The following is a 19,063-nucleotide window of genomic DNA, read 5'->3' as shown; positions in this document are numbered from 1 at the left end:
ACCTCTTCAGTTTGAGGCCCCCTCCGTTTCCTACTCTCCACCACCATAATAACCATAAAAGGGACCAGGAAGAGGAAAATGCCAATAAATATCCCCAGGTCCATGGTGTTTGATGTTTGTAGGGTTTTGAGTCTTGAATCTGCAAATTAATTTAGTTTATTGGGATTAATTCATTTAATTTATTAATTTAATTTAAATACATGATTTTTAAACAGTTAAACTCAAACAACTAAATTAACTACCTAACCAGCTAAACTAACTAGATTACTAAGTTACTTACCTCTGCAGGCTTGCTCCTCGCTCCTTGGCAGTTGCTCCTCGCTCCTCAGCACTTGCTCTTCGCTCCAATGCTCTTGCTCCAGCTCCAACTTGCTCAATGAAGTGATAATGAAAGTTTTTTTGGCCCATTGGCCTTATAAAACAAATTTTTTTTTCTAAAATTTTTAATTTTTTCGGGTCCGGCGGATTTTTTTTCCGCCGAACCGCTCCCGGCCTGGCCCGATTCGCTCCCGGAGGGTTTTTTAATGCCCGAGAGCGATCATGGAGCGATCGCTCCCCGATCGTTCCCGGGCATTAAAAAACGCTCCGGGAGCGCGGGAGCGATCGCTCCCTGAGTCGCTCCCTAATAGATCAGGGAGCATAAATTTTTTTACGGGAGCGCGCTCCCGAAAATCGCTCTCGTCCGGGAGCGATTTTGGGAGCGCGCTTTCGAGCCGCTCCCGCCCGGAGCGCGCTTCGGGAGCGGGTTCGAAGGGGGGGGGGGGCGCTCCCCCGCAACACTGGGTCAAAGGGGATAAAATATATTCAATGAAGGGTTCCTCCTTGACACCATATTCAGAAAAGGGAAAAGGGGCATGGTCACTCGAGGTGATAACAAAAGGGATGAGGGACGTACTTGAGAAAGACTCAGGTGATGAACAAGAGGGAAAGGCAAAGGGGAGGGTGAAGTGTCATATTCAACGGGCTTTCCTTCCCCACAACCTAAAGGCTCAAGTGATTTGAATACATAATCATAAGGTGGGTTGGTAAGAGTCTCGTTGCTTTCCTCGTTATAAATATTAAAGATTGGGCCTTCATCAAAAGGAGAGTCAAAGATTGGGCTTTCATTAGAAGGAGAGTCAATCACTTCCATCAAAGGTTGTCCTTCTTTATGCAAGGGAAAGTAACAATTCTCCTTCCCAAGGGTATCAATGGGTATGTCATCATAAATAGTGCCTGAGGGGAAGGGAAGACCAATCTCATCCTCATCCTCATCGGTGTCATAAATGGGAGCACAATCAAATTGAGGACCAACAATTTTCCATTTCTCCCTTTCAATGTGGAAACAATCTTCAATGTCATTTTTCAAAGGGCTAATAGGGTCATCTCTCTCAAGGTTTTCAAAATAGGATTCATCAGGAGTAATATCCTTGAGAAAGGTAGGGTTGGTCTCAATAAATTCATCGTTTCCAACACGTGTCCTCAAAATCATCCTGCCCATCTTGCAGTCCCCACGAGGACTCATCTTCCTGCTCATCACCAAGGTCCTTGAGGTCATCTTCATCTTGGTTGGTTGACAAGCGGGATGTCTCCTCTTCTCTCTTCTCTTGAAGAATAATGGCTAAGGTATTTGTTACATTATTCTGGTAGAATGCTTCTAGGAGGACAACATTAGCAGGGTTCTCTTTATATTCACATTTCATATTATGAAGCTTCACTTCTTCATCATATAAGCAGGAGAAAACTTCATTAGAACTATATTCCCTTACTACCTGCCTGCATGACCTACTATATTCATCCATTCTTTTTTGTGTGATTTGGAAGCTTGCGGGGTCTAACTTTTCGTCATCCTTAGAGGAGGTATTCCTATTGTTATTGATGAGGTTATCCAGAATGTTTACAGTACAGGTTATGTGAACAAGGTCATAGAGACGACTAGGATCCCCTTCATAAGCACGCCTTATTATGTCAAGTTGTACTTCTTGCGACCTATAAAAACTGAGCATGAATTCCATATCCACGCTCTCCAACATATCATGAAAGGATTCTGCATATTCCACCACTTTCCTTTGCAACTCTTGAATCTCTTGTTTATTGAGCTTTTCAAATATAGGACCGAGAGAAATCTCCATTTTCTACGATTTTGCATATTAAGATTATAATGGAGTCACCAGGGTGAATTGAGGTGCCTTGATAGATGCTTGCTTCACCCTACAAGCATTAACTTTAATGCTTAATGAAGAACTAGGGCTTTGTTCTTCCAGTGGAGTCGCCAATAATGATATGTCAATATGTTGTATGGGGAACAAAACACACACTTCGTGTCCTCGACAATGGCGCCATAAATGTTACCACTCAAACCAGCAGGGGACCTAAAGGGGTTCCTAAGAGGGCAACTGCTAGGTTAAGGGCAACTGTGGAGGCTTAACCCATTGTCACCACAACTAAGTCTCCCTGCTCTTTATGGACTTTCACCGATGGGAGGAGTCCCGGTAGTGTAGGGATTCACTTGTAAAGTATATGTCAATGGATAGGTGAGAAGTGACCCCGAAAACCCTTTCCCAAGGATGGAGTGAAGAATGGAGCTTGCTTGCTCTTTAAATAAGGCACTTGGTCCACCAGGGATAAGGGGTGAGGATTGGAGGGTTGAGGGAGAAAGAATAGGCTTATGAACAAGTTTCTCAATCCCTATAATCCTTTGGAAACTTGGATTCCCAAATGGTCCTTGACAAATAGTCTTTTTTGAGAAGTGGGACCATACGAGGCCAAGTGGACCCAGCCTAGGTTCGGGGATGGAATATAGCAACCAATGATGTTCCTATCCTGGACAAGGTGAGGGGAAAGGACCAAACAAGAATACTTTCCTCAAAAGGTTGAATTGATCCTATTGAGGTCTAGCCTTGGGGATGCCTAGACACAATTTGATCCTAGAGATAGGGCTTGAGATTCCTGGAGATTCCACTGTTAGAATTGCCTCAAATTTGGAGGAGAGGGAGGGGAACCACCAGCGCAGTAGCCTATAGGAGATTAAATTTTTTCCTTGGGTATTTTCCTGGGAAATTGATGCCCTAGGTGACCTAATGGGGCTAGACTTGGGGAAAGGGGAAAATGGTTAAAAGAGGGTTGAAATGATCACCCTTTTTGAGGGATCAGTGCCTAGTTCACTTGGGGATATGGAGTCAAGGATAATGATGAGTAAGAACTTGGTTTCTTGATCAAGGAGGCCTAGAAAGTCAACTTCGTCCAATGTTGAGAGAAAGAAAAGAAAAGTGACCTTCAAGCATTTATACTTCAAAGCAAATGATGCAAGCTTCTCGAGATAAATAAATATCTAGGACATTTCATTCATATAACATTGGCCCATACATTAAATTAGCTAAAACATGCTCAATTCCACATTTCGATAATGCAACAACTAGCCCTAATTTTAGCAGTATGCAGCAACAAGAATAATAGCATCAAAATTTACTTATAACATTATAGAGTATATCCAACCAACATTTCGTTTGCTCAATAAAGCTCCAAGACAAGAGAAATAACCCAAATCCATACATCAAAATTCATCCATCTCCAAAAATATCCACCAAGGAAAAAGTGCGAAATTTCTCTATGATTAGAGAGATCCCAAGTCAAGTGATGATACAAATGAGTGTATCTAACATCAATATATAGCCTCCTAAGGAGTTCAAATTAGCCTATGGGCCTACATTAGCCCCTAATGATAAAATAATGTGCAAATAAAACCCCTATTGGTGACAAGCCCACCAAACTAGCTCATAAGTGTAAAAATAAGCCTCACAAGGGGCCAAATAATAACATGTGCATGTCGTAGGGCCCTCTAAAGGCTCAATAATATCATCAAGTGCCATATTGAGGAATAAATTCCTCGGAATATGATGGACAAAGGGGTGGCCCCTTGCTCTCGAAGTAGTAGATTTGTGGTGCTCCAATTGGGTATGAGGGCACATAGATGACGCCATGGGTCTCCATATGAATGGAAGGTCCTCTGCAAGGGTCCAAGTGGTGGAATGAATGTTTCCATGACATCGTACAAGTCCGAGAACACCTGTCAAGAGTGTGGGGCTCCTGTGGGGGCATGTTGGGCATAATGTAGCAAGCATATCATCATCATCCCAAAAGTGGATCGTTAGTAATCTCTGAGCATCCATGAAGATCCGTGGAGTGTTGTCTGCTACTATGGAGGCCCATGGCCCTCTATGCACACCCTACATGTGCCAATGTAGACCTCTTGGGGTTAGGATCCCATATAGGGAAACCAAACCCAAATGGAAACCACCTGGAATCTTGCATAAGATCCAATGCGTCCCCTAGGCTTCTAGTACAACCAGTCATTGAAATAATCGGGTAAAATGCTTACATAATGGATAACAACGTGGGTACTTCATAATGGCATGCCCTTCCGTAGTGGGCTTTGGCATGTGCTAGTGTCTCCAAGCTCCAAAGGGGGTTAGCCAAGTACCTTATTAGGTGTTTTCAACCCTTAAAGGGGATAGTATGTCCAAGTTACATCCCTCTAAGGGGGGTCGCAAGTGACAAATAAGTGGAATGGAATAGGGAATGAGAGGGGCAATGCTGGGCCACATAGTGGGGCATAGGGGTAGCTAGACAGGGGGAAGCCTACACCTGGGTATGTAATGTATAGGAGGGAGCAATTGTTGATTTCTGGTAGCATCTGATGTGCTCTAAGCCTCAATTTTTGCAGGCAGGCTTGGGCACGTGTATTCCAAAGAACTGAGAAAGCGTTTTGGGAAATTCCACCCAGAGACAATTTTATTAAAATAATTAATTATTTTTAATGGGACCCTAAGTCTAAACTTAGGAAATTAAAATAATTAAGGGGTATTAATCTAACTGTGGGTGTAACTTCTAGAAGAAGACGAGGATCAAGCAGAAATGATCTTAGCCATTGATTAGCTTCTAATCTGGGCTGTTGAATGTCAACGAGGAGATTACTTAAGGAGGTTTGAGGGTCATTTGGAAGACACATAGAGAGAGTTCAGAAGATCGAATTTTTGAACCAGAGCAGCGGCTGGTGAGAAATTCGAAGTGAGCTTTTTCAATGAGGGGGATGGATAGTATCCGAAGGGAAATCTTTCCTGGTCGAAGAATACTCAATAGAGCAAAGGGAGATCTAGAGTGGCAGTGCAAAGCTACGCAGGCCCACGCAGAGGCAACACAAAAGCTGTAAGGAAGTCTGAAAATTTGCTGGGGAGATTGATTTATGAGCTGGAAGCCTGGTTGTGAGACCGGGAGGCAGAAATCAAAATTCCTGGGCAACAAATCAATCAGCCAGAGGAGTGATGCTGTCCCTAGAGGGTTTGATGCTGGGATGACGCAGACACTGCACAGAGGCAGCGTAGAGGCAGCCAGGGCCAATCATTCAGGAGCTGGATCAAACATAATTTCTAGTGATAGTGTGAGGTAATATCACAAATCTCTCTGTTAGTGATATTCTCTGTCACTAGGTTGCCAAGAAGGCATGTAGAAGTTGTATTCAGATTTACTACTGCATAATAATAAAACCCTCAGAGCTGCTGCACTGGTTTTCTCGCCTTTGGTTTTTCCATGGACATTTGTCCAAAAAACAACTGTGTCATTTGTGTTGTATCTTTCTCTATTGTTCAGTTTCTTGTTTCAGCATATTATTTAAATTGGTGTAGGTTGCAGTGTATGTATTTCGATGTTTGCTGTAGGAAACAACAAATAGCTTGTTCATGTAAATCTAACAAGTAGGAGAAATATCATCAGTTGCTGCAGTAGGGATCCCCAGAGTGGTTTGCGTAGTCCAAGCCGGAGTATTGAATTTTCGAGGCAGTCTCTCTCTGAGTGGGTCGACAGAGAGGAAGGGCTTCCAGATCGAAATCTTGTCATGGCAAAGAGAGTAGCATTGAGCCTCAGTGTAAGGAAGAGCTGGTGGGACGCAGTTTTTTTGTAGGCTGTTTTGCTAGGCAGAATGATGTCATAAGAGAGGAGAAGCACATTGAGGGAATTTTTCCTCAGTAGACTTCCTGCCAAGAAGTCCGTTCTCTTTTTGGCTGAGCAGCAGCAGTAAGAGCAGAGAGGAGTAGTTCGACATTTTCGTGGCAGAGATGGCAACTAGTGGGCTGAGAGATTCAGACAGGTTGGATGGGGCATCCAACTACATCATCTGGAAGGGAAGAATGTCATTCCTTATAGATGAGCATTCTCTTAAGACGTATTTCAACAGCGTGGTGGCTGAGCCTGCAGATCCAAATCTGCTGAAGAAGTACAAGGTAGAAATGGCGAAGGCCAAGAGGATGATCCTTGATCGAGTAAAGGATCATGTGGTCCGTCACATCGCTAGCAGAGGGACTATTAAGGAGATGTGGGATGCGTTGTCTACGATATATCAGGGATCTTCTGAGATCTGCACAGATGCAGAAGGGGGAGCGCATAGATTCGTTCCTCACAAAGCTTTAGGAGACCCGTGATGAGTTAGCAGCTGTGGGGTCTATGCCTCAAGGGTTCGAGTTGGTTAGAATGGTCCTCAATTCAGTCTCAAATGAGTGGCATGTCTTTGTCCAAAGTATCCTGGGCAAGGCGACTTTGTCAAATTGGGATGAGATGTGGGTAGCTCTCGAGCAAGAGGAGCAGAGGAGAGACTTGGTCAAGTGTAAAATTGACGAAAGTAGCAGCAGTGGATCGAAGCCCAAGGAGGAGGATGAGAATGCAAACCTTGCATCCAAGGGGCAACAGGAACAACAGAGGCAAAAGAAGGACGTCTCGAAGATCAAATGCTTCAAGTGTGGTGAAATGGGTCACTATGCAACACAATGTCCTCTCAAGAAGAAGGACAAAGATGAGAAGCACGATCCGAAGGCTGCACCCACGAAGATCGAGGAGGAGGAGTTCGCCATGACAGCCGAGATACCTCCAGGAGGGAGGTGGGCTTATTTGGAGCTGTAGTTCGAAAGAGCTACAGATGAGCAGGATCGTTGAGGAGCCCACCTCTGGAATCAATACCTTGCTACAGTAGCCAAGATCAGAAGTAGCAGGATGGACCAATGTCAGATGGTGCAGAGGAGTGTTGGAGCGACAAATGCAGTGGCTACAACACCAAGTCTGAGCAGTGTAGTGTAGAGTTGCAATAGTGCGAAGAGGCACAATGTAGTAGCAACAACAACGCAATAGCAACAACAACGCAGTAGTCTCAGAGGGATAGCTTGGGACTAGTAGTAGTCAAATCTTCAGCGTCGAAATGCATCTATGTTGAACACTTGTTTAGTAATTTGGGTTGTTTTTCCGTTGTTGATGCAGTAGCAACAACAGTTTGTAGTGCAAGGGCAGTTGGCAGTGGCAGTGCCAACAACAACACGGATGAAGAATTTCAGAGGAAGTTGCAGTACGAATGCAGTGTTGGTAGTGGCAGGGTCGACACCAATACAGATGCAACATTTGCGTTGTAGTTGGTGGAAAACATGTCAGACATCAGCAACGTAGAGGACGATGTTATGAAGTCAGGGTGATGCTTTAGTGGGAGGCATTGCTAGAGCACATTCCTCGCTAAGAGGGAGTGTTGATTTCTGGTGGCATCGGATGTGCTCTAAGCCTCAAATTTTGCAGGGAGGCTTGGGCATATGTATCCCAAAGAAGCTAGAAAACGTTTCGGGAAATTCCACCCGAAGAGAGTTTTATTTAAATAATTAATTATTTTTAATGGGATCCTAAGTCTAAACTTAGGAAATTAAAATAATTAAGGGGTATTAATCTAACTGTGGGTGTAACTTCTAGAAGAAGACGAGGTCCGAGCATAAATGATCTTAGCAGAGGCAGTGTAGGCTGACATAGAAGCCGTAAGGAAGTCCGAAAATTTGCTGGGGAGATCGATTTTTGTGTTGGAAGTCGGGGTGTGAGACCAAGAGGCAGAAATCAAAGTTCCTGGGTAGCAAATCGATTACCCAGAGGAGTGACGCTGTCCCCAGAGGGTTTGATGCTGGGTTGATGCAGACCCTGCGCAGAGGCAGTCAGGGGCAGTTATTCTGGAGCTGGATCAGCCATAACTTCCAGTGATAGTGTGAGGTAATCTCACAAATCTCTCTGTCAATGATATTCTCTGTAACTGGATTGCCGGTAAGGCATGTAGAAATTGTGTTCAGATTTACTACTGTATAATAATAAAACCCTCAGAGCTGCTACATCGGTTTTTTTGCATTGGGTTTTTCCTGGGACATTTGTCCAAAAACAATTGTGTCATTTGTGTTGTATCTTTCTCTATTGTTCAGTTTCTTGTTTCAGCATATTATTTAAATTGGTGTAGGTTACAGTGTATGTATTTCGATGTTTGCCGTAGGAAACTGCAAATATCTTGTTCATGTAAATCTAACAAGTAGGAGAAATATCATCAATTGCTGCAAATAGCTTGTTCATGTAGACTCCATGGTCTCCCCAAGACCATTGTGAGTGACAGAGACAACGGGTTCATGGGGGGGTTCTGGTAGGAGTTGTTTAGGCTTGTGGGGACTAAGCTCACTCCTAGCACGAGCTATCGCCCATAGATGGATGGCCAGACAGAGGTAGTAAATAAATGGATGGAGGGCTACTTTCTCAACTATGTGGCTGGGTAGCAGAGGGCATGGGTGAAGTGGTTGCATTTGGGCAAGTACTGTTGCAAAACTACCCACCACATGTCCATAGGTATGACTCCTTTCCGTGCCTTGTATGGTTATGATGCCCTGATATTTGCTGATGTGGCTTTTTGAGACAATAGGGACCCAGGGACCAAGGACTGGATACAAGAGAGTTAGGATATCCTTAGAGCCCTTAAGGATAACCTGCAGACAACACAGAACCAATAGAAACTCTACGTAGACAAAGGCCGAGTGGAGAGACATTTCGAGGTTGGGGACCTAGTTTTTTTGAGGCTCCAACCTTAAAGGTAGTCCACCCTCAAGAAAAAGGGCGCAAAAAAACTCAAGCCCCGTTTATGTGGGCCTTACAGGGTGACTAGGAGAGTTGGGGAGGTAGCATATGAGTTGGAGCTTCCCCTAGGAAGTAGGGTCTTGTTGTAGTGGCTAGAATCACCCTCCAAAATTTTGCCTATGCTTCAATGTTGGAGCCTCCCTTTTTTTCCACAGGAGCTCATATTGCACTGATCCGGGTATTCATGCTTCGACTAAGACTCATCTTTTCATTTTTAATTGTGTTTGCTCACTTCGCTGATTCATCTAAGTCACAAGCCGATCTCCCAACTTAGTCTCACAACAGTTCTGGGCTTGCCTCTAGAAATTGCAGAATGCTTGAGGGCAAGCAACCTTGATGATTGGAATTGCGCAGTCCTGGCTGGCAGTTAGCCTTGAGCTCAGGTACTGCGTAGTCATGCAAGGTAGCCCAACATTGAGCCCAGAAACTGCGCAGTCATGGAAGGTAGCCCAACACTGAGCCTAGAAATTGCGCAACCCTCACTAAGCTCAGAAACTGCATAGTGTAACGAGCCGGAAGCTCCTTCGTAGCGAATGCTTGATTGACGATAACAAAGCTGTCAGGAGGTTGATGGCCAAAGGCCTAGTGATCAACTGACTCTGACACCGATGTGACGACAACAAAAGTCCGGATCAGATTGGTTCTTTTCAGTGGTTGAGCGTCTAGAGGATCAAACAACTCTGATTCCAATGTAACGACCACTAGTCGTATAAGCAGCGAAAATATTTAAAATACTTCATAGACAAAGACATCCATCATAGGACAATAATTGTAAAATGTATATTACATTAAAGAATTGGTATAGGATAATTACAATTGTGAATGAGGGTCTTGTATATATAGCCAGGTAAGTACCCTTTCACGAACAAGCATGTCTCTAAGACATGCCTCTTCATTATTAACTAGGTAACCATTAGTTAATTTACTTATTATTTATTATTATATTTATATTATTATGATTATTATTTATTATCTATTTTTACATAATTTACGTTCATAACAAACTGAATAATAGAGAAAGATACAACACAAATGACACAGTTGTTTTTGGACAAATGTCCCCAGAAAAAACCAATGCAGGAAAACCAGTGCAGCAGATCTAAGGGTTTTTATTATTAAGCAGAAGTTATTTCTGAATACAACCTCTAGATGCCTTGTCGGCAATCCAGTACAGAGAATATCACTCGACAGAAGAAATTAGTGAGATTACCTCACTCTACACTGCAAGTCCTGGCTGATCCGACAGCTGAACCAACTAGTCCCCATCTACTTCTGCGCTGCCCCTGCGTTGGCCTGCGCAGCCTCTAAGGTATTGCGTCACCTCTGCTGGGAATCAATTTGCTCATAGGAGTTGACTCCAGCCGTCCCGGCTTAGAACGTCAGCCTCCTCAGTAAATTCAGACCTTTGTGTGGTCCTTGCGTGAGCCCTTCTTGGCTCTACGTCACCCTCCCTGCCAACTGCGCTGCCTCTTCTGTGTGTCTCTCTACCTCTTTGCTGAGTATTCTTGGGTCCGGAGAAGATCCTCCAACCAAAAATCTCTCTGCCCCTCTGTACGTGATCACTACGAAATCACTGCGTTGCCTCTAGCTTCAGCAATTTGATCTGACTGATCAACTCTCTATGTGTCTTCCAAATGACCCTCAAGCCTCCTTAAATAATCTTCTTGTTGACATTCAACGACCCAGATTAGAAGCTAATCAATGGCTAAGATCATTTCTGCTTGATCCTCGTCTTCTTCTAGAAGTTACATCCACAGTTAGATTAATACCCATTAATTATTTTAATTTCCTAATTTTAGACTTAGGGACTCATTAAAAATAATTAACTATTTTAATAAAACTGTCTCCGGGTGGAAAATCCCAAAACACTTTTTGGGTTCTTCGGAATACATGTGCTCAGGTCCCCCTGCAAAATTTGAGACTTAGAGCACATCCGATGCTACCAGAAATCAACACTTACTTTGGTAAAGAAGATGAAGCTACAGACAGAGCTGGAGAAAGCAAGAGTTCGAACGTTGATTCAGAATATCAAGCAACTCACCTCGTTCATTGTACACATTCAGGCCTCATATGTACGGTTGTACAACAGTTTGGATTTCATGGTGAGAACCCACAAGATCCCATTAGCTAGCTCACCCACTGAAGCTAAACGCAAACACCAAGTCAAGAAGGAGAGTGAAGAGTACTTGGAGCAACTGTGACAGGTTGCCACCAAGGAGGATTTAGGGCTGAACAGAAAAACCATGCAGAACTACATCGGTGGTCTCGTCTAGATCAAAACCGTGTTGCTCCTGTTCGAGAAATAAGTTAAGACTGGTTCCAATCCATTGTACTCGAATGCTATGGAGGCTAGAATCTGCTTCCAGCCTGACACCATCATGCAGTTTGGGGATGTCATCGCACAATACCAAGCTTGGCATTGATACGTGATCGAGAAACATCAAGTGGAAGTTTCCGAGCTAGAGTGTTCCCCTCAAGCCTCATAGTGTTTTGTCTTGTTAGGTTGTGCAGTTGTCTTTACCCTATTTTCTACTATATGGGTATGAGTGTAAATTGTAGTATTATTTGCAATTATGTTGTAAGTGAAATTCCTAGTGTCAAGATTGGAATATGAAGAGTTGTGATGTAATGTAATGAGTCGTTTTGTAAAGTAGTTGAAGAGTCATGAGGGTAGTCCAAAGGTCACAAAGGGGAGTTGAAGAGTCACCCCCTCTTGTCATAAATAGAACCTCATAACTCAAGTAAAGGGCTTTTGGGAGCCAATCTTTTGGCTAGGCTTAGGATTTGAAGGAGCTTGGGAGTATTGTGAAGAGCCTTGACTTCTCCGTAGCATAAAGAGAATATACTTATTTGGAGGAGCAGGTGTTCTTGACTGTAATGTTCCACAATTGGGGCTAGTGGTTGTCAATGGTTTATGTATGAATGGAACTTTCACTTATAATAATAAAAACAGAGCCAACACGCTTTTATGCATATGTTGTGAATATAGTAGGACTATTCTTGTTGTATTTGCAATGTATGTTATTTAACTTATGCTTATGCTTATGAACTATTTTGTTTGCATTTCTATGAATCTTGTTGGATGCGTGTTGTTGTATTAACTCATCACTTTAGCTTGTGGACTATTACGCATCTTAGCTTGTGATGTCATTTCGCTCATGTGCTCCTTTTGAGCTGCGTACTATTACAGGCTTCCAAGGGGTGCACTTTCTTTTCCCTTAATGTGTTGGAACCTTCATGCATCACACTTGACTCTTTGCAGGGTCACAGACTTGCTCTCACTCAAAGTTATCATACTTCCCTGTGCGCGTTTCCGCAGTGAAGGCATAACATTACCACCCACTGCTGGGACTCCTACTCCAAACAGTGTGAGGTCTAGTTGCGACTCCATATTGGGGAGATCCCTTGAATGTTGGCGGGTCTAGCACTGTCAATAGGTCCACAATGTATTTCTTGTCTCATGCCCTAAAAAGGCCTCGGGACAACAAGTTACAATAGCAACTGAACTGCCTCCTTTCGATGATGAGGGGCACTTGATACTGATACTGAAGGCCATTTTGGAGACAAGGGAAAGGAAGTTAAGGAACAGGGTCATCAGAGAGTACTTGGTCAGATGGAAGGACTTGCCGGTTGAGGATGCCATGTGGGAGGGTGAGCAGATCTTGTAGCATCCTACATTATAACTGCTTGAGGACAAGCAACATTTGGGAGGCGAGGACTGTAATTTCCCTTCTCAATAAATTATGCTAGGGGAGATCTACAATTTTGCAATTTTGGAGTTAACACAATTTTGGGTGCCAACTTCGGAAAAAGTGGGTAAAAATTAGAGTTGGTGAAATGTGGGGGCCACCCCTCAAGAAAATATTTATTGGGTGGGACAACGCTCCGCTTCTGACCTCCAGTTGAATATCCAATGGGGACGAAACTATTCTCGATAACTCTTCTTCTTGCTAGTATTTTTCATGCATCCTTACCAACTTATTCAATACCTCAACCTTATGCCTTAATATGTGAGGTACGCAGTCGAACGCTAAGTGACTCAACTTTTCATATTGGGTGAGCATATATGTTATTTATCAATAACAGACAGAGACTTCAATATGTAATCTCTGGTAGAGTCCTTCCCTTTGAGAGGATTTAGGAATCACCATTATTACATATATAATATTCGGATTTTCTATTCCAATTGGTGTACTTAGGGAATGGTGCTAATAAGGGGATCACCTCAAATGGTCTACCCTAACTTCTTGCCTGCTCTGAACCAACCAATAAGTCTCCATTTGTTGGGAACCTGGGGTGGGATTTTCTACTTCCTCTTGGCTAGCCCTGGTAAATGCCTCCTTAAGCTGTGTAATGGTGAATAAACACCCTAGCAATCAAAGGGAAACTGCATAAAAGAGCATGGTTGTTTGTTGTCTATTTAGGTTGGTGCTAAGGATCACCTATTAAATAGTCTAACGCAGCCCTTGGAGGAAAATCGATTTTGTGGGAAGGAGGCTGAAATAGTGGGATGAGGGGCCCACAAGGAAAGGGGAGGCAACAATTATAAATAGAGAGGAAGGCAACATTTGGAACTTTTTGCTAATTTGACTTCTAAACCATTGTTGCTCATGCTGTTTAGCTAGGTTATAAAGTGCTGTTCAGCACCAGATATTTCTAAGGGGAAATCTCACTCCTTCGTTAGACCTTGAGTGCCACCTTAGGGGAGTATTGTCATAATCCTTACAGACATTCCGGAGAAGATTGTAGGAAAATTGAGCTGCTCTGTGGAGCAATCTGGTTGCAGAAAAAGGGACCATGTGTTCCTGTGGAGAGGGATTCACGCTGAGCTACTTCTAGGTTTTTGCAGGACCAATCCTTGGTGATTATGCAACAAATTTCAGGTGGATTTGTGGGCTGAGGGTGTGACTATTGCCCAGGTCGAATTATTCTTCTTGGGGCCTGCACAGTTCTTGTGGGGAAGACTTGGCTGAGAATTTTTGGAGCTGGCTTGCTAGGAGGTGAAAGAAGGCTTGTTGGGAAAATTTCTCAACATTTTGGAGGGGTTGCAGAGGCTGTTTTCCTTTAGGACGAATTTCCCAGTCAGTGGAGGAGTTCACAAGAATTGGGAGTGAGTTTGGAAGGTTGGAACTAGACCAAACCCTTTCTGGGTTTTTCTGGATTTGTGGTGTGGAATTTTCTGAGCACTTTTGGGGGCTCAAACAGGGGTTTCTTCCAGCAAGCAGTTGCAAAATTTCCAGGGCCAACGCAGAACATGAGGAGAAGTCATTTCCTTGCATCCGGGCAGCATTTTTCACACCTGGGATTATCTAGCTTGCTTTGGCAAGCTTAGGTTCACACATTCCATGCATTGTCCTCTCCTTTGATAATAAAACGAGTCAGTTTGGTGCAGTTCTGGTGCAATTTTATGGGGTTTTAATTGCTCTCTGAATATTTCTGTGTTGCATGTGTATTTTGCTTAAGCCTTAAATATCACCGTTAATTTTCCTAGTGGGAACACTACATCTTTTGATCAATAGTTAATTACATCATGACATGAGACAAAATGACAATTATTAAGACCGAAACTAGTTACATTTTCCAATTGGTGTGTATCTCGTGAATTAGGGTCTTTATCATCAGGTACAATTTGGGAGCTAACAAGTTCTGTTCTTATTACTTCTTGTGGAGCTCTTGCACTCAAAGTCATACATGAAGGCATGGATGGTAAGAATGATGCTATGACCACCCAATGGAAGCAATTGAATGTATGGATGGAGACTTAAGTATTTTATTATTTAACTATGGGGTGAGTTGTTTTAATCATATTTAATAATAAATATTTGATGCTCTTTGAAGATGTCACACGGAGTTCATTTCTAATTTGTGATCTGTTTATCTTCCATGCGAAAACCTGTAGAACAGGTTATGCTGCTACATTAGTATTCATATAAATCCAAGTAGTGTGATTTTGTATCCTAAAAAATGAAATATGTTGTTTCTATTAGAGTCAAATGGCATTTGTTCAGCTTGAATAAGTTAGTTAACTATTCAGTTGGCAGATGCCTAAGTTTATGAATCGTTTAGAGCTGTCTGGCAGGATGTAATACCACCAGAATACCTTGAGGAACTGTCATTGTTGCAAGATCGCATTGCACCATTCTCAACTGAAGTTGCATTAGATATAATAGAGCAAGAACTTGAAGTACCAGTAGAGAATCTTTTTTCTGAGATATCCCTTCAACCAATTGCTGCAGCTTCACTTGGCCAGGTATCACTTTTCGGGATTGTTTTGAAACACGTGACATTTTGAAAGTTTGTGATTCAAAGGAGAATATTATCATGGGAGGTAATTACAAAGTTGGAGTATTTTGATAATATAATCTGAATTTGCAGGTCTATCAGGCCAGGCTTCAATCCAATGGGAAAATTGTTGCTGTAAAAGTTCAACGACCTGGTGTGCGAGCAGCCATTGCTTTAGACATATTCATTCTTCGTCTACTTGCTGGTTATATTAGCAAAGCTGGTAAATTGAACACAGATCTTCAGGTAACACTCTTGACTAATATTTACATTCAATTTAGCGGGAAATAGATTGCAGTTAAGTTCAATATAGAAGGTTGTTTATGTTTTGGGCCTACATGCTCAATTGAAAACAAAACCAATATTGTCTTTCTGTAATTGTGCATGTATTTAGAATAACAGAATACTGAAGGCGATTTAATTGACAGGAGTTTTTTATTTTTTTCTTCTTACAGGCCGTAGTTGATGAATGGGCATCAAGTCTTTTCCGGGTATATTTCTTCATTTTTACCAGAGACAAGATTGGTTTTCAATTATGTTCAATATCGGCAGTTTATCTTAAATGCCAGACTTGCACACGATACTAGAGTACAGATGTCTTATATGTTGAGGGTGACTTCTTGGTTGATGGGAAATCTTTTTGTATTGAGAGAGAATACACCCTGGAAGTATAGAGGTCAACAATGCACATTGAAGATATAGAAGTAAATAGCATAGTCTGTTTGAAAACTCAAATTTGATTTTGTGTCATAATAACTTCCAAGCATTAACAAACTTTAGATTTGCTGTGTCCACTGTTTATTTAGTACCAGTAACAAAGCATAAGTGAAGGACTGTCCCTTCAAAGATATGTTTGCATGAACTTTTTGTTTCATGACCAGAAGCAACTATTTGATGGTGATGTTTTTCTTTCCGGTTTGCTGCGATAACATGCATTCAACTGTGATGCAATAGCAAATGACAAAAGGTTAATAGAATGATTATGAAATTAAAAATGGGACATGGGATGAACTAGAGACCAAAAAATTTGTGCCAAGAAATTCCCAAGTTACCTCATAAACCTTCACATTAAGTGGTCAAGCGCTAAAACATAAGTGAAAACTTAGGGGAACTAAGCGGGGTTTGTCAGTTGTCACCACAACACCCTCTCTCACTTTAGGCCAGCTGTCCTCCCGCACAAGGGGGGTATCCCTAGGGTTAGGATTACCAGTAAAACATAAATTTGAAATGATTTTAGTTAGTGTTTTGGGTGGTTGAAAGGAGGACTAGTGCCAAACATCAACTTAAGGTGAATGGAGTTATGAAGGGCCCGTCCAAAGGTGTGCTCCAACTCAAATACATGTTGATGACGACAAAGGGGTGATCTTGCTAACAACCAGAAATTTTCCTGACCTTTCACTGAAATGATGGCAGCGAAATTGACTTTGGTTTAACAAGAAAATTAAGCAAAGGAAATGCAATAGGATGAGTCTTGAGTCGTATTTTGACTTGTCTTTTCAGTCTGCATTGAGTCATTATCTCCAAGCCAGCTGTTCTCCCACTGACCTCCTGCCCCCCTCATCCAACACTAGGGACATGGTGCCACATTTTCCATATGATCACTTCATGCTGAGGGAAAGGAATCATCATTGTCTTTCCGTTTAGCACGTTTCTCCTCATTGACATTGAAACCTTATCTGGGGGTAGCATAGAAGTTGAAAAACTTGGTGCTCGTTAACCTGAATGGCAATCACTTTGCATCTAACGAAGTCAATCATCATTAGGCCTTGATAAGATGATTTTTTCGCTGTTTGACTCTAGCACATCTTTCAAAACTGGCGAGTTGTGCTCATACCTTAGGGCCCATTAGCTTCATTGGTGGGTTCTTTTGTGCTTGGAAGGTGTTTTACTCATTGACATTTGACCAAGTGGCTGTCCCCCAAGTGTTGACTTCAACACATCATCCACTGGGAGCAGTGTATAGGTTATGTGGTCATACGCTCCACTTTTAGATGAGCATGTGTATAGATGAGACCCTCTTTCAGCTAATCAGTCAGGGCTTCAGACTTGTTGACCCCATTGGCCAATGAATAGGCACATGGGATCAATGCCATACTTTAGTACATGTTCTTTAGTGTACAAGGCTCAAGCATTGATTAAGGTCCATAGGATTAATGTTTACAGGATGGCATTTATACAGATTTGTAGAGATTACTGGGCTCTGGGCATCTCACAGGGGGATATCACCCCTTGAATCGTCATTTTTAATTCCTAAATTTGCCCCCTTGCAAATTAAGTGGGTATGGTCAAAGGAGAGAGAAAGCCCATGGTCGAACTTCAGCAAATCTGCGGTCAACTTCAGTCAAGGTCTGCAGTCAAAGTGAGTCAACATGCCCAGAAAAATTTGCTCCTTTGCCCAATGAATTTGGCCTGCCAAAAGAGAGATCTTCCAAGTCAAACAAAGTCAAAATATCCAAAGGTCAACGCTTGGCAAAGATGCCCTAAACAGAAAAGTCAATGCAGCACAGAAATTTCCCTTTTCTCTTCGCACGTGTGAGCTCGGACTACTACAGTTTCAGATCAAGTCGAGCCAATTAAGATAAGAGAGATGCTTGACGATGATGCTTCAAAGTGATGGGACAGTAGGTCTATTTATATGAGCCTTATGGGGGTCGAATTAGCTTGCCCACGCTGACTTGAATTTTTGTGCACATGTGGGTTTCACCTTAAAAATTATATTTTTCCTTGATCAATTAAAATCTTCCAAAAACTAGCAAGGGCTTCTCTAGATGAGGAAGGCTCTCCAATGCAGGGAATTTGCCCTTGCGCTGCCAAATTAACAGTCCTATCATGGATAGCCTTGTCAAAGCTAAATGTGCCACCTACCATTCTGTATATCTCCATTTCTTTAGAAATTTTTGCACATTCTGCTGGAGACGACACCATCTTTTGAACACAAGTGAAGAATCCATCCATGACCTCAATCAAATATGAAACCACAAGAGTAAGAAAATGCGGGGTTTAGGTAGATCCCTGCAGCATGAATGGGATGATGGAGTGTATTGTTCCATTGCTCATTAATCACTCCCCATACAGTTGTTGTTTCTCAAACTGCTCATTCCCCTTATCATCATAATAGCTGCGAATGGATTCTTTGGCTCTCTCCATGGTCTCATACAAGTAGCCCATTGCGGGCATGTCTCGATCAACTAATCAAAGAACCTTTACCAAAGGTTCAGTAATGCTACACACCTCTTGCATTCCCGCCCATAAGATTTCTTGGTATGAGATTAACTTGCATATGGCCTCTCTCTGGTTTGTGGCTAAATGATAAATCACGCCATTCCTCTGAAAGAAATATTCTTTTCACATCCCCCATAGAACTCAAGAGAGATTGAAGGGATATGATGCCAATGGAAAACCGTGTAATAGCAGGGCGCACCAACTCCGTGTTATTTGTTGATTTGGGGTAGCATCAGATGAGCTCTAAGCCTCAAATTTTGCAGGGAGGCTTAGGCACATTCATTCCAAAGAACTCAGAAAGCGTTTTGAGAAATTCCACCTAGAAGTGATTTTATTAAAATAATTAATATTTTTAATGGGGTTCTTAAGTCTAAACTTAGGAAAATTAAAATATTAATGGCTATTAAATTATTAATCTAATTAGGGGTGAAAAAGACATGGATCAAGCCAAAACGATCTGAGCCTTTGATTATGATTTAATCTAGGCCGTTGGTTGTCCAATAGGGAGATATAAGAAGGGGTTTGAGGATCATTTGGAAAACACATCGAGAGAGATCAAGAAATCGATTTTCTGAAGTGAAAAATGCCCAGGAGGAAAAATCGATCGAGGAGATCTCTT

The 19,063-nt window shown here is 42.3% G+C and overlaps 1 protein-coding gene across 4 annotated transcripts in view; it reads left to right on the top strand.

The window, feature by feature from the left end:
* Nucleotides 1–19,063, top strand: part of LOC149163676 (Protein kinase superfamily protein) — a 413,635-nt gene that overhangs the window by 139,174 nt on the left and 255,398 nt on the right. For all 4 annotated transcript variants that reach the window (XM_089431807.1, XM_089431806.1, XM_089431805.1 and 1 more), the window contains 3 exons: nucleotides 15,020–15,190; nucleotides 15,316–15,468; nucleotides 15,678–15,713. In XM_089431807.1, the coding sequence (XP_089287933.1) occupies nucleotides 15,020–15,190; nucleotides 15,316–15,468; nucleotides 15,678–15,713 (360 nt within the window). The remainder of the gene's footprint in view (nucleotides 1–15,019; nucleotides 15,191–15,315; nucleotides 15,469–15,677; nucleotides 15,714–19,063) is intronic.

The sequence above is a fragment of the Pinus tabuliformis genome, chromosome 5_1, assembly GCF_031772625.1.
Source record: "Pinus tabuliformis cultivar Carrire ecotype Pingquan chromosome 5_1, CPIR1, whole genome shotgun sequence".
In the NCBI taxonomy this organism is placed as follows: domain Eukaryota; kingdom Viridiplantae; phylum Streptophyta; class Pinopsida; order Pinales; family Pinaceae; genus Pinus; species Pinus tabuliformis.
The sequence above is the reverse complement of the archived record's forward strand: the minus strand, read 5'-3'. Positions and strand labels throughout refer to the sequence as shown.